The sequence below is a fragment of the Solanum stenotomum genome, chromosome 4 (assembly GCF_019186545.1).
Source record: "Solanum stenotomum isolate F172 chromosome 4, ASM1918654v1, whole genome shotgun sequence".
Lineage (NCBI taxonomy): Eukaryota > Viridiplantae > Streptophyta > Magnoliopsida > Solanales > Solanaceae > Solanum > Solanum stenotomum.
Genome location: NC_064285.1, coordinates 64945466 through 64960170, shown reverse-complemented (window position 1 = coordinate 64960170; position 14705 = coordinate 64945466). Strand labels below are relative to the sequence as shown.

General features: G+C 28.3%; 2 protein-coding genes across 2 annotated transcripts; one reads left to right on the top strand and one right to left on the bottom strand.

Annotated features, from left to right (window-relative positions):
- The first annotated feature begins 2230 nt into the window (after positions 1–2230).
- Positions 2231–7935, top strand: LOC125863181 (probable pectinesterase 53). The gene is made up of 5 exons (XM_049543350.1): positions 2231–2638; positions 3794–3983; positions 4623–4829; positions 5685–5920; positions 7776–7935. Exons 1-5 carry the CDS (start codon positions 2289–2291, stop codon positions 7921–7923), a joined length of 1131 nt encoding a protein of 376 aa, XP_049399307.1. The 5' UTR covers positions 2231–2288; the 3' UTR covers positions 7924–7935.
- A 1430-nt stretch (positions 7936–9365) lies between these two features.
- On the bottom strand, positions 9366–12362 carry LOC125863180 (protein IQ-domain 26-like). Its single transcript, XM_049543349.1, has 3 exons — positions 11850–12362; positions 10949–11152; positions 9366–10246 (listed from the first exon to the last, which is right to left on the bottom strand). Exons 1-3 carry the CDS (start codon positions 12270–12272, stop codon positions 9614–9616), a joined length of 1260 nt encoding a protein of 419 aa, XP_049399306.1. The 5' UTR covers positions 12273–12362; the 3' UTR covers positions 9366–9613.
- Positions 12363–14705: the final 2343 nt, after the last annotated feature.

Here is a 14705-nt window from a genome sequence, read left to right as displayed (position 1 = left end):
TCCTAGTCTTTTTTACTTTCCCAACTACTATATTCCAAAATTATTGTTCTTTTCTAATCATCCATTAGCATTTGAATTTCTCTTTTTGTGCATCATGCTAGATAATAACAAAATTAATCACTTTTAATTTATTTTTTTTGTGGTAGGTTAAAATAGGCCTTTAAATATATCCATGACTAGTTTGGTCCGTTAAATTTAATAAAAGTAAATAATTTTGGTCCCCATAAAATATTTAACAAATTACTTTTGTTTGATTTGATGGGGACTCGTATTTGGTGTTGTAACTTCATTATTTCGTTATTTTTGATCTATTACAAGATTTTGTGCAACTTTTGAAGCGTAACTTGTGTTATTTTTTAGTGTCTAGTACAATATAAGATTTGATGAGATTTTCCTAATGTTTCTGATGAAACGTTTTGTGAATATAAGTTAAATTCCATAACTAAGCAATAAAATGTACTATGCAGGAGACTTGATTAATCTGTTATTTTACTGTATAGTGGCTATTTAATTAATTATGAAAAGGCAATTACTTTAAGCTAAAATAGTAAAAATACATAAATAAAAGTACATAAAATCATTTTACTCATGGGAATATATTCACTTTCCATACATACAACAACAGAAAGAACACTCACGGGAGCTAACAAACAACAAAAAAGCAAAAAAAAAAAAGGTAAAAAAAAAGAGTTCTTTATATATATTAATTAATTAAAAAAAGACAAGTATTAAAAATATCACTAAATTTGACGAAAATTATTAGTTTCGTCTTTAAACTATTGATAGTCTTAAAAACACTCATCTATTTGACTAATTAAACTTAGATACACCTCCAATCTGCCCTATAACATATAAAGTGGTCTTACATTCTTGTAAAAGCATGGGTCTGTTTAATGAAAACCCAAAAGAAGTGTTGAAAACACTCCTAAATAAACGAAAATTAGGAGTCTATTTCACTCATGTTGCAAAATCGAGCGTGTATTCAAGTTCAATTAGTCAAGTAAAAGAGTGTTTTTAAGACTGTCACTAATTCTTCTAGTTCGAAAATAACACTAATAATTCACATTAAATTTTAATATATTTCAATATTTCTCTCTTAATTAAATAACCAGAAATTGTGGCCAAAATTCTTTCTTGTGAACACCCCACCACCCCTATAAACCACCCTACCCACTACCCACCCACCCCCAACTTTTCTTGCATTCATTTCAGTGGAAGCACCCGTGACACTCTCAATCCTATGTCATGACTCATGATTCTCCAATTTGTACCACTTTCTACCTAAAAGATGACTCATTATTATTCTCAATTTGTCGAATAATAACGGAGTCAGAATTTTTATTAAAATAGATTAAAATTATAAAATAAAAAGAAAACATACAAGACGTTAAGGGAATTCAATATTTAGTTTATATATATATGTGTAGTATAATATTTTTAACAAAAATTGTATCATGGAAAAAACTATTTGTGTCATATTCCTTAAGGGTATATCCAACATTCAATGAAGTGGAGGAAAATCATGACAAATCGTGATTCAAATATTGATAATGTAGAAAATATTATTCCTTCTAGTTGGATCAATTTATGTGAATCTATTTCATTGAACTAGAAATTTAGAAAAAGAAATGATTTTTTAAAAAGTTTTGGTCTTATATATATGTCATAACATTTTTATTGTTATAAGACTTTTGAAATTGTTATCTAGCTAATTACCATAACATTTGTGTAACCATAAAAACTTGTAATTAAGAGTAAAACATGAAGTTGAAATAAGAGAACGATCATAATCCTTTTTTTTAACGACTAAAACGAAAATAAGATCACATAAACTTGTCCGAAAGGATTAAACGATTTTTTTTTATATGCTTAATAAGTACACATTATCATAGTCCATAGAGTTATCCGATAATTTTAGTGCAAACATAAATACGTAAAATCATAGGTGATTTCAATTTATTTGCTTACATCTCGATAAACATAGTTATTTGATACCCAAATTATTAAAAAAATATAACAAATATTAAAAAGAAATAGTTAAAATACCTGTAAACTGATCGAAACACCGCTATCATTTTTTTTAAAAAAAACAATGATATATGACTCATTACTCAAAACCACTTGAACTCCCAAAACCACACATAGAATCACACATCTAATTTATGTATATATAGCCAACTTGCAATACATTTCAAACATCTCTCTCTTTAAACACTTTTTTTGTTTTTTCCTCTTTTTATTCTCATTTGATAGCTAGATAGTACTTTAATTTACTACCTATTACAACAATGCCAAATTTTAAACCATTTCTTCTTCTCATTTTTCTTCTTCTTCTCATCAATTTTGACTTAATTTATTGTCACACAAAAGGTCTTAGGCCAAAAAAGAAGCAATTAAATGTGAACATGACACAAGTTCAACATTCTGAACAACAATTTATACAATGGGTACAATTTGTTGGAAGCTTAAAACATTCACTTTTTAAGACAGCAAAAAATAAATTGTTCCCTTCATATACACTTATTGTTGACAAAAATCCTTCTCATGGAGATTTTACTTCAATTCAAGAAGCCATTGATTCTCTTCCATTTATCAATCTTATTAGAGTTGTTATTAAAATCCATGCAGGAATTTACACGTAAGTCGCATGTTTTTTTATATTTTTTTTATAACATTGGTGTTCGTGTCAGTTTGTGTTCATACACATTACTAGAACTTTTCTAATTTCCCATCAAGTTTGGAAGGCACATTTTATCATAGTGATATTGATTATTTCATGAGAAGTTATTTGAGGTGCGTGTAAACTGACTCTTATTGTTTCAATTTTGGAAATTAGTTAGTTGGATGAGTGGTTGTCATTGATACATGTCTATTGTTTGAGTCAGTTTATGCATATCTCAATTTTTTTTATTAAGTAATAATTGAATTGCGTGTAAGTTGATGGTTTTTCTATTTTCAATTCTTGAAATTGAATATGCTATTGATACATCTACATTATGTGGTTTTCCATTGATTTTTTTTCCTTTTTTGAGTAGCTCAATAGGTGAAAACCTTTTTACTAATTTTTTTCCAAAATAAGAGGGAAAAGAAAGACATAAAATTTAGCAATAGGTAAATTTATTGAGTTTTAGGTTTTTATTCTCAAAAAAGTGTTTTGTCTTTTGGTGTAATGTCATTTTTTACTTTGTTGATCTGTCTTTTCATAGCTTCACATGTTGGATAAACGTTTTGTCCCAAACTCAACATTTGTGGTCAATTGTCAATTCATGGAGAATTGTGATGAATAGAATTTTGCTTTTTGTTGTCCTTTGTTTTTTGTCATTTTATAGTCTTGTGATCACATACAAAATGTTCTTTTCTATGAGTAGTTAAATTATTGTCGTGTGATAAAAAGATTACGAGTTTAAGCAGCAAACACAATCACTAGATACATAGAACTCGATATGATCAAACCTTGTTTTTTTAGATCTGCACATAGCGAAAGCTTAATGCATCGAGTTATCTTTCATATTTTTTCCAAAATAATGTCTTTTCAATCCAAAGTTCTATATATTTCTTCAAAATAATCCTCGACTCAACAATAAAGGTTGTCTTTTGCATAATTAAAAGATTATGAGTTCACACTACAAAAACAACCTCTTGCATGAAGACATAAGACTCAATGTGATCCGACCACTCCTCAGACCCGTGCTTTATGAGAGCTTAGTGGCTCGAGTTGGCCTTTATATTTCTTTAAGATAATGTATTTTTATTTATTATTAAATTGATTTATGTTTTTTGTATTTTTTTGCAGGGAGAAAGTAAATATATCACCATTTAAATCATTTATAACCATAGAAGGAGAAGGAGCAGATAATACAATAATTCAATATGGAGATACAGCACAAACTATTGGCCCAAATGGAAAACCCCTTGGCACTTTTGGTTCAGCTACTTTTGCTGTTAATTCACCTTATTTCCAAGCCAAAAATATTACTTTTAAGGTACAAAACATAATTCTTTATCTTTTTTTCCATTTCTCTTTTGTTGGAATCCAACTAAACTTTCGCTATGCACGGTGTTCGAGAAAGTATCATATCATAAAAGTCTAATTTATGTAACTTTTTTCAACAGTTCGAACATGTGACCTCTTGATTACAATATAACAACTTTATTAGTTACGTCAGGGCTCTTGTTTCATTTATATCATTATATGTGCAATTTTATTTCACCCTTCGTTCTAAATTAGTTGTCATGTTGTTTTTTGGGAGTCAAACTATATTAACTTTGATCAATATTTTAATTTTTTTTTCACCATATTGACATTCGACAAATTGCAATTGATAGTACTTTTCATATAGTTTTTAAATATATAAATTTTAATAATAAAATATTATATTGATTTAATTCAATTTAACTTCAAATGTTAGTCAAATTGACTCAAAAAAATGACAACTAATTCAATTTAACTTCAAAAACTAGTCTATCATGTGGTCAATCCTCAACTAATGTTGCCTGTGCCCGTTTCGAATCCTCCAAAACTATGCTACTTTTAAAGGATTCAACATGCATTCATCTATATTTTGATTATTTTTTTACATTATTATCAGTACATAAAACTTAAACTCGTGATTAAAATGCAGAACACAACACCAGTGCCACCACCAGGAGCCATAGGAAAACAAGCAGTAGCATTTAGAATATCAGCAGATACAGCAGCCTTTGTAGGGTGCAAATTTTTGGGGGCACAAGATACACTTTATGATCATTTGGGTAGACATTATTATAAAGATTGTTATATTGAAGGCTCTGTGGATTTCATCTTTGGCAATGGACTTTCTTTCTTTGAGGTAATTAATCACTTCTTTCAATCTCCGCGGTTCACTCAATTGATTAAACTAAAAATAGTTGACGAATGTATCATATATGTATAATCAGTATATAATCTATATATATCGGCTATGATAAGTTATGAATAGTAAATTTGACTGGATATTTGTGTGAATTAAGAATTTTTTCTAGAAACTAAGGAAATTTTCACTTTTAGTCCTTGAATTATTGACAAATTCTGATTTTGGTTCCTATATATTTATAATTAAGCACATTCGAACTTCAATTTTTTAAATTATGCACTTTTGATCTTTTTGCTTGTGAATCTGTCTGTACTTATGACATTTACTAGATTTCGTACGTTTCAGATATAGCACATCCGTCCCCTTTAGTTTATACTACATGAAATCCATATAATTTGTCATTTGAAATTCTATAATGAGTCGAATAGTTTCATATAGGAGCCTAACCTATTTTCTGCATTCAATTCTAACTATTTCTAAATCTTATATATAATCGACCTGAACAACATGTACAAATCTTTTTCAATTTGCTATATAACATCTTAAATTGTACATATAATTGCTTATGTACATGTCACTATGTCAATACTTACAACTTAAATTCAGTATCATAAACAATTTTTTGATTCAATAAACATTACAACACGTTTTTTCATACTTTCGTCTTCAATTTTAGTTATTTCTGCACCTTATATATAATTGACATGAACAACATACACATCTATAACCTCTTAAAATTGTACAAATAATTGTTTATATACACTCATATATATATATATATATATATGTCAGTGCATATAACGTAAACTCTATGTGATTAAAAATAATGCGAGTTTTTTTTTTATGTTGTAGGGATGTCATTTGCATGCAATAGCACAAGTGACAGGTGCAGTAACAGCACAAGGAAGGAGCAGTATGTTGGAGGACACTGGATTTAGTTTTGTGAACTGTAAGGTCACAGGTTCAGGTGCATTGTACCTAGGTAGGGCATGGGGTCCTTTCTCAAGGGTCATCTTTGCTTACACATATATGGACAACATTATCATACCTAAAGGATGGCATAATTGGGGTGACCCCCTTAGAGAAATGTAAGTTCTCGTTTCATTTTATGTGACATCGTTTAGTTATGAATAATTTGCAAATCTTACTAGGGACATGTGAACTCGTAATTTTTGTGCAAAAGTAGATATTTTGTGTATATATATAATTATTTACTGACACTTATGCTACAAGAAAATTAATTAAATAATGTACTAAGTTGAAGCTTGAGTTATTTACCTAGATGACAAAGGATCAATTTCCATTAAATACTTCTTTTTTCTTTTTTTAGTGGTGCATACATGTTCTAGAAATTCTAAATTTACTACTGCATCCGAATGATAAGGTTAATAAGGGATTTTTGGTGGTAAATAGTTTCATATTACATATTACAAGTAATGAATTCATTGCTTTCAATAGTATCTCTCCATTTGTAATCAGAGAGGTGTTAGATTTGAGACATGAATAGAAAAAATGTTGGTAGAGTGGTTCCCCTTAATAGCCTTACACGGTGTGAATTTAAATTAGTCTTGGCTCCAATATAAATATTAAACACCAGATAAAAAAACTCTTAAAAACAAAGGATATATCTAAAAATAAAATAAAATAGAATCATGATATGTTTATTGATCCAAACCTTATTTTAGTTTACCTTTTAATACCACTCAAAAGATAGTGCAAGTCCTTACCTAATTTTTTTTTTTTTTTTTAAAAAAGATTAAACCTTTTGAGCTATGGATAGCTTTACACTTTTTCATTAAAGAAAAGAATCTAGAACCTAGATAAGTTTATTTTTTCTTGCCAAAATTACCAAAAACCAACCAAACTATAAACTATAGACTAAAGTTTGGCTAAGTTTATAAGTCCACAAATTATAATAAAATTATAAAATTAACTTTTTGTTATAATATATAGTAAGCATGGGACGGTGTTGTCCTTTTTATCTGTTACCTATATATCTATATATACACACTATGGTATTGAAAATTTGTCATATTAACACACTTTTTCCAGCATAGCCACTACCTTCACTAATATTCCACTATCTCCATATACAAATTATATCTCATATTTTATATTTTGTTAGGTCAACTATATAAACTTTCACTTATTATATAATTTGAGTCGAAAGTAGTGAGTAGATATGGTCACATCTATTATCTACTGTTGAAAAGTTGCATCTTTCCATGTGAACCTAAGTATATTCTAAATTATCAACTATAATCCTAACTATAATGCACAATAATGAAAAAAGGGGTTAATTAGCTTAATTGGAAATAATTAATGACTTCATGCATGAAGACAATGTATTAATTATGCTTAAACACTAATCATTCATTAATTATCATAGACAGGCCGGTCTCCTCATGCAGATAATTTTTTTATCTTTGTCCCTAATTACTTGTTCACGTTTGAATTGTCACACCTATTAAGAAAGCAATTATTGACATAATAAGTTTATCATTTTACCCCTATTAATTATAAAGTGGATGGATTAAAAATTTAAGATTTTCACGAAATTTTACCTTTTTCAAAGTAATTAATTGAGGGTATAATAGGTAAATTATTTTGTCCTTTCTTGATTTGTCAAAATGGACAAGTAATTAGGGACAACTATAAAAGGAAAAGCGGACAAGTAATTAGGGACAGAGGGAGTATTTGTTTATGGAGTATTATTATTACGTACTTTTCTACCATCTTCATCAATTTTATTATTACTCGTTGTTTCCTTTCACTACGGTTATCGTCTAATATATGTGTTTTTTGAGTTGAAGGTCTATTGGTATCTCTATCTTCGTAAACATTACACTCTTCAGATCTCACTTGTAGAATTACATTGAATATGTTGTTTTGTCGATTTTATTATTATTAATTATTGTTATTTTTAAAATTATTTTTGGACAGGACTGTATTTTATGGGCAATATAAATGTAGTGGACCAGGGGCAAGTTTTGCAGGAAGAGTTTCATGGTGTAGAGAATTAACTGAACAAGAAGCTAAGCCTTTTATTTCACTTAGCTTTATTGATGGTTCTGAATGGATCAAATTTTAATAAATAAAATTTATTCCCTACAATTTTTATTTTATTTTTGGCTTGATTGGTAAAAATCCATGTATCTTGTAGTAAGTTCAAAAAGGCATAGATTAGAAAATTTTTGGTGAAAATTATGTTAATTTAAAGGTGAGATTTTCTTTTGATTAAAATGGTTGAAATATTATATCAAGCATTCTACCATTAAATGTTTAAGGTAAAAAAAAAGAGAGAAGATATTATCAGCTTCTATGTACAAATATATACAATATTTTTCTTTTATGACATTGTTTTTTCAATTTAAGAATTAATTAAATGGACATATAGATTATTTTTGACACAAAGTATATGTTAGGCAAAAATGGCGGAATTTCAATTATATGTATCTATTTGAAGTTTTAAGTGAAATACCACTAATTGAGTGAATTTTGAGTAAGAAAACAAACTTGAGCGATTTTCTAGGTAAAGAACTCTTAGTTGAGTGACTTTTAATTTATAAAAGAAAGTTGAACAACTTTCTGTACAAAGAGCTATTAGTTAAGTGATCATCTGAGATATTAACTCAAAGATTTATGCAATGTGAACTTGCAACTTACTCGTATAAACCAATGTGTAGCTAGTCAATTCAAGATGAATTTTTAACACACAAAAAAAATAGTTTTAAATTGAAAACAAAAGAAATAGAATACTAAAACCAAAAGAATAAAAAAGTAGAAATGTTTTGCTCACCAAAAATGACAAAAAAAAAAAGTTATACAGTTAAAATGGAAACAAATATTGTTAGAAAGCTATCTCCTTTTCAACCAAAAATAATAAACTTCCATCCGGATATTCCGGCAAATTATTCTCATTTTTTGAATTTTGAAATCAACCACTACAAAATTTCATGTAGTGACAAAATATGAAACTTACTTTGAACACGTAATTTGAGGAAATTATTTATCCATCATTCCATCTTACCGTCTAATTTTACTTGTTTAGTATTAACTTCACACATTCTTTAAGAAATAATAAATAAAAAGGAAATATTTAAAGCAAATATACCACTCATTATAAAAGGGGCTCACATATACTCCTACCGATACAAAATTGACTCACATATACCTACCATAACAAAGGGTATATCAATTTTACGATATCATTCTTTGAAAATAATAAATTCATTTAAGGAAATACGTTGGAAAATGACTACAGTCGATAATAAGAGTAAATTAGGTTTTAAGTGATAAATTATCTCGTAACTTTTTAAACTAGACAAGTAAAAACCAACAACTACTTTAGTTTCGAATAAGTAAAAGTGGACGGAGTGAGTACAAAATAGAGACATTGGTTTTTTCAGAAAAAGGACAAGAAGTATCATTGGCATTTATGTCCCAACTAACAATAGTTTATAAATTCTTTTGGATTGCACATTGAAAAATGAACATAAATTTTTTTTAAAAAAAGGAGGGAAACAAGTGATTAATCATTTGCACAATTAATTAATACTAATAAAACAAGTTTTTATAGTATTAATAATTACACTTACCAACATTAAAATCAACCTCGAAAATTAGTTCAATGCAATCTTTAAGTCACATTATGCTTGTAACTTTACAAACAAATATTCCCTTTTGTTCTATCTCTCTCTATTCTCTATGTATTCTCTATCTTAAAACTTCCAACCATTTTTATGACGGTCGGGCTCGACTTGAACTGGTCGATGCAATTGTTAATAGTCCCTTTCACCTTCTTGTACTCTTGTAGTAAACTCTGATGAATTTCCGAGTTTGCTCATAACAACATTCTTGAAATTGATACTGATTTTTTCTTGTGCTTGCGAACACGATCTTTGCATTTTAACACCACTTAATGAAACCCTAGATTCCATCATTTCATTTAATGACATTTTTTTCACCTTAGGACCTAACTCTGGCCTTTGTTTTGGTGCACTATGAGATCTTAATTTAGCCTTAAATGATTGTGTTTTAGCCATGTAATTAGGATAATAATTATTATTAGTGTCATAATAATTATTCCTAAAATAATGACTTTCAACACAAACACTTTTGGCTGTTGGTGTATTAGATCCACAAGAATTTGCAAACCTTGGTGTACTTTGGGCTGTTCCTACTGGTTGTTGGGCCCAATCTGAGGCCCATGAAGGTAGCACTTGTTCAAATGGATCATCACATGGATTAGAAGCCCAAGTGTTTGTTCTTCTGGATCTTGTTTTGGGCCTTCCAGTATCCATTTCTACAATTTTAGCACTTTCTTCATTTATGTTGTTAGCCTCAAATGATGATGATAGCCTTCTACTAGGCATTTGTTTTGTACTTCCACTTCTTAATTCTTCAAACTTTTCCTATAAATCAATGGTAACAAAGTTAGAAAGTCGGAGATGGATTTATGACGAGTTTTGTAGGTAAATGCAGATTCAGAATTTAAACATGACAGACTCAACACAGAAGGTATTCACATCGAAGTTGTTTTATTTTGAAAATTGTGGTACATAACATGATACTCGTTGAAATATTAATAGATTTTCACTATTTATATCTATGTCCAGTATCGAAAATGAAAAATAAAAAAACATTCACTAGCCATTTTCAACCCTATCTCTGAAAAATAGCCACTATGATGGAATTTCAAATTGCACAAGTGAAACTCTATGATAATGTCTTGAAGTTTCACTCGTTGAACTTGACAGTCAATGAGAATGACTATTTTTCAATTACAAGGACTAAAAAGTATGTAAACGAGAATTTTTTACCCTGAAAATGCTAATTCAGTTGAACCTATAATATATGAGCTTCATCCTCATCATCATTTGTATGATTTATCATTTTGGTTTAAAGAAAAAGACAATCTGATGCACAAAGCAACACACAGTTCAAAGAAGGGTCTCATCCCAAGGAGTGGGAACCTAAACTTCCATGATTCAAACACGTGACATATAACTCACACGAAGACAACTTTCACTGTTATTCCATGACTCTACTCCGAGAAAAACCGAAAACATACACATATAATAATATCATAGAGGAGTCTAGATTAGGGATCTTACAAGTGATTTTCTTGGTTGAAATTGAGAATTTTGATGATTAATGAAGAAGCCTCCTTTTATTTTTTGGGCACGAACACTTGCTTGTGCTCTCATTAATGCTTGCATACTATAAAGTGTAGCATTAGCTTGTCTTCTTACCAAATAACCCCTAACCAATGCTTGTAATTTTACTAATCCTTTTAATGCCCTCAATGCCTTTCTTGCCTGTTATTAACATTTCAACAACAACAACAAAAAAAATATATGTAAATTTTTAACGAGTTTAACTTCTATATATTAACCGATCAAAAAACATGTACATATCATCTAAAATATAATTATAAAATAATTGTTTGTCCATAAGTTATTAACAACTTGAAAAATAAATTAGATTACCTGCTACAACAGGAGGCGAATGAATCATATATATATATATATATATATATTTGAAGTTAAAATTCGAAAAGAATATTTGAAAGTTAGTGTCATGTTTTAAGATAAAAATGAATTACTATAATTTTGTGAGAAATAAAAACTTGAAAAACCTCTAAAAATGATTTTTGGAACTTCAAATTATATACTTTAAAGTTTTGAAGTTGAAATAAATTGTCAAGCTGATAAACAAATATTATTTTAATTATTTTAAAACCAAAATCAATGATATAAAAAGTCAAGTAAATATTGACGATAGATATTGAAAATTTATCTTTATACATTTGTTTGACAGTAAATTTTGATTAGATTTAAAAAAATTAATATTCAAATATTTTCAAAAACGGTTTCACTAACAAAATTTTAATTTTCTTATAAAATAATATGTATATCCAAACAAGTGGTACTTTATTAAAGAGTTGCATTAAATAAAGAGTTAATTCAATTAACAAATGATTAAGCAATTATTATGAAGATTTAGTGAATTTACCAAAAAACCACGAAACACCGTTTGAATTTTGGTTGCAGCCAATTTTTCACGGCCATACACGGCGGAGCTTCTGCCTTGGCTAGTCAATCTCACCACCGCCACCGCCGCTTGTGCGGCAGCGACGGCAGCATCCGCCGCCGCAGCGGTGGCCGCAGCCACCGCAATTGCATGCTTGCTCTGTTCCTTATCAGATTCGTCACCGTAAAAAGAGCTCAGCCACGCCGCTTCCGCCGGAGTAATATTGGGCGGAATAGTCGTCGGATTGTGACATAACCGATCGGACACGGCGGCGACGGCGACGGCGACAGCGGTGGTGTCTCTACCGGAATGCCCGAAACATGTTGTTCCAATTTTGCCCTTTTCATCAATCTGTAATTTTTTAATACCAAACAAACCTTTCAACCACTTGATTGCTTTGCCCATTTGGGGATTTTTGGGAGAAAATAATGGAATTTTTTAACTAAAAGGCTTTTTAAAAGAGTGAAAGTGAGAGAAGAACTTTTTATAAAGCTTTAATATAATCCAAAGATTTTGTCATATGGTTGAAAAGTTGTCATAAAAAAAGGAAAATGTAAAAGGTCAAAAAAAAAAAAGCAAAAAAAAGTTAATGAAATTGAAGTTCAAATTTATTTCAGTTTGGAGTTTTGAATATTACAAAAATCTTATATAACAAAATGGTTTTTACATTTATGATTTTATGCAGTAAATTCAAATTAGCTAGGTTCCAATTGACCTATACAAATATGATAATCGGATGACACGTTTCAAAGTCTATAATTACTTAAGAAATGAGGTTAACTTATGTGCATTGAATAAAATAGTTAATAAATTATATGATCGATGTATACTAGTTACACTTTCAGAGAAAATAAATTATATTGTATTTGTTTAACTATAGTTAATATATATACATATCAATAAGAGGATAGTCACAGTCCGATATATAAAGTAGTATTATATATTCTCGCAGAATTTAAAAAAAGATTGATGTAAAAAAAATTTTAGAATGTAAATTTGTAACCTATAGGTCAGTCATACGAAAAAGAATTTTATCGTTATTTTAAGACCTTCTTTAAATGTACATGTCAATGACCTAGTCATCTTACTTTATTATTTAATTATGATAAATTAATTTGATGTAAATAGTGTAGGATATAATTTTTAAAGGAGGGAAGATTCTTCTAAAAATAAGTAATTGACAAGGACTACTCTTTCTAAGGGTTGGGTAAAAAGTGTTTGGAATCCAAATTCAGCCAAAGAAATAGGTGTACTTACCTTATCGCAAAAAACTAATTTTCAAATTCAAAATTGGTTAGAATATAATAATAATAATAAGAAGAAGAAGAAGAAGAAGAGCCACACTTCAATTTGAATAAGTTAAAATCAACTATATATGTCAATGAGTTTTAAATTTTAGCCTTTTAAAATTATCGAGTTCCGGGTTTCCTACGAGGGAAATTGACATAAATAGTCGCTTACTGAAGAAAAAAAATTCGATAAATATATATTTTATACACATAATTTATGGATATATTATGTATACTAACGAATGGATTAAATATGTTTGATTGCACAACTAATGAATAAATTTCATTTTATTTTTATTTTTCATTCTCATTCGATATTTGATACCCACATTAAAGTCAAATAAAAAATCACTCTATTAATTATTTTCGAACTCGTAAATAGTATCACCTCTATGAAAAATGCATGTTAATTTATATATAGGAGTAGTTGTTGAGATCGCCAAACTATTCTCCTTTTAAAAAGAAGCTTATTTTAGTAAAATAGATTATTAACTAGACTTAAAATTTAATTTTAAATTACCAACCACCAAACACACAAACAAAATATTAATAATAATTTTAAAAAATCCCCTTCTTTTTAATTTATATAATATAATTCAGACTTTGTGAATCAAATTTATTTATTTTGACTGTGAACTCAGATATATAATTTTTAAGAATACATTAAAAGAAATTATAAATAAAGAGAATTGACAATTAGAAAGACATACAAATAAACCGTAATTTCTTATTATTTGATTTTTAAAATTAAATTATATCATATAAATTAAGATGAAACGATAACTATTTTTAAAAGGCAAAAAAGGTAGTGAATTATTGATAGCTAAACAGTCAAAGCTAATGCGTCCCCACTTGAAGACTTTTTAGACTTAAAAAAAGTGAGAATCAGATTCTATAGAAAATTGGAACATTTGTAAATTTCATTCTTCTCCAATTAAAAACTCAAGAAATAAAAAAGAAAAAAAGAGAAAAAGACTAAAGATGGAAAAAGTGGAGAAAAAAAACTTTATGGAGCACAGTGTATTAATTAAATAAATAATTTGGAAAGATAGTGATTTAATTGCATGTTTTAAGAAGAAACTAAATAAATTAATGGGCAGTCTTGATCCTATTCCTATTAAAAGTATCTGTAAAAGTGAAAATATTTTAATCGATCTAACTATTAAATTAAAAATATCCATATGCAATACAGGATATATACAAGTTTTTCATTTATATGTTTATTCGATATAAAACATTGAATATGAATAAATAAGTTTTAATTAAAGTATAACATAATGTGTCGTATAATTTTTATCACTATACATCAAGAATTTATTTAATGATGAATTATAAGAAATTAATTAGCTACGAATTAATTAAGGTGATAAATTTTATTGCTAATTAAGTATATCTTATACATGAAATGAGGCTATGGAAAATACTCAAGTGATATATGAAGAAATTTATTCTTCTCTTCTATTTTTCACCCAATAATTAATATTTATATTTAAACTCAGTGAAATTTGAAATCACGCATTATATGGCTTGTTTTTAAGAATAACGCTCC

What these genes read in the sequence shown, in the direction of transcription:
- LOC125863181 (XM_049543350.1), top strand. Translation starts at nt 2,289, where the DNA reads ATGCCAAATTTTAAACCATTTCTTCTTCTCATTTTTCTTCTTCTTCTC. An exon ending in ATCCATGCAGGAATTTACAC is followed by an intron (nt 2,639 to 3,793) that starts GTAAGTCGCATG and finishes ATTTTTTTGCAG; the next exon opens with GGAGAAAGTAAATATATCAC. An exon ending in ATGGACTTTCTTTCTTTGAG is followed by an intron (nt 4,830 to 5,684) that starts GTAATTAATCAC and finishes TTTATGTTGTAG; the next exon opens with GGATGTCATTTGCATGCAAT.
- LOC125863180 (XM_049543349.1), bottom strand. Translation starts at nt 12,272, where the DNA reads ATGGGCAAAGCAATCAAGTGGTTGAAAGGTTTGTTTGGTATTAAAAAA. An exon ending in CGGTGTTTCGTGGTTTTTTG is followed by an intron (nt 11,153 to 11,849) that starts GTAAATTCACTA and finishes TGTTAATAACAG; the next exon opens with GCAAGAAAGGCATTGAGGGC. An exon ending in TTCAACCAAGAAAATCACTT is followed by an intron (nt 10,247 to 10,948) that starts GTAAGATCCCTA and finishes ATTGATTTATAG; the next exon opens with GAAAAGTTTGAAGAATTAAG.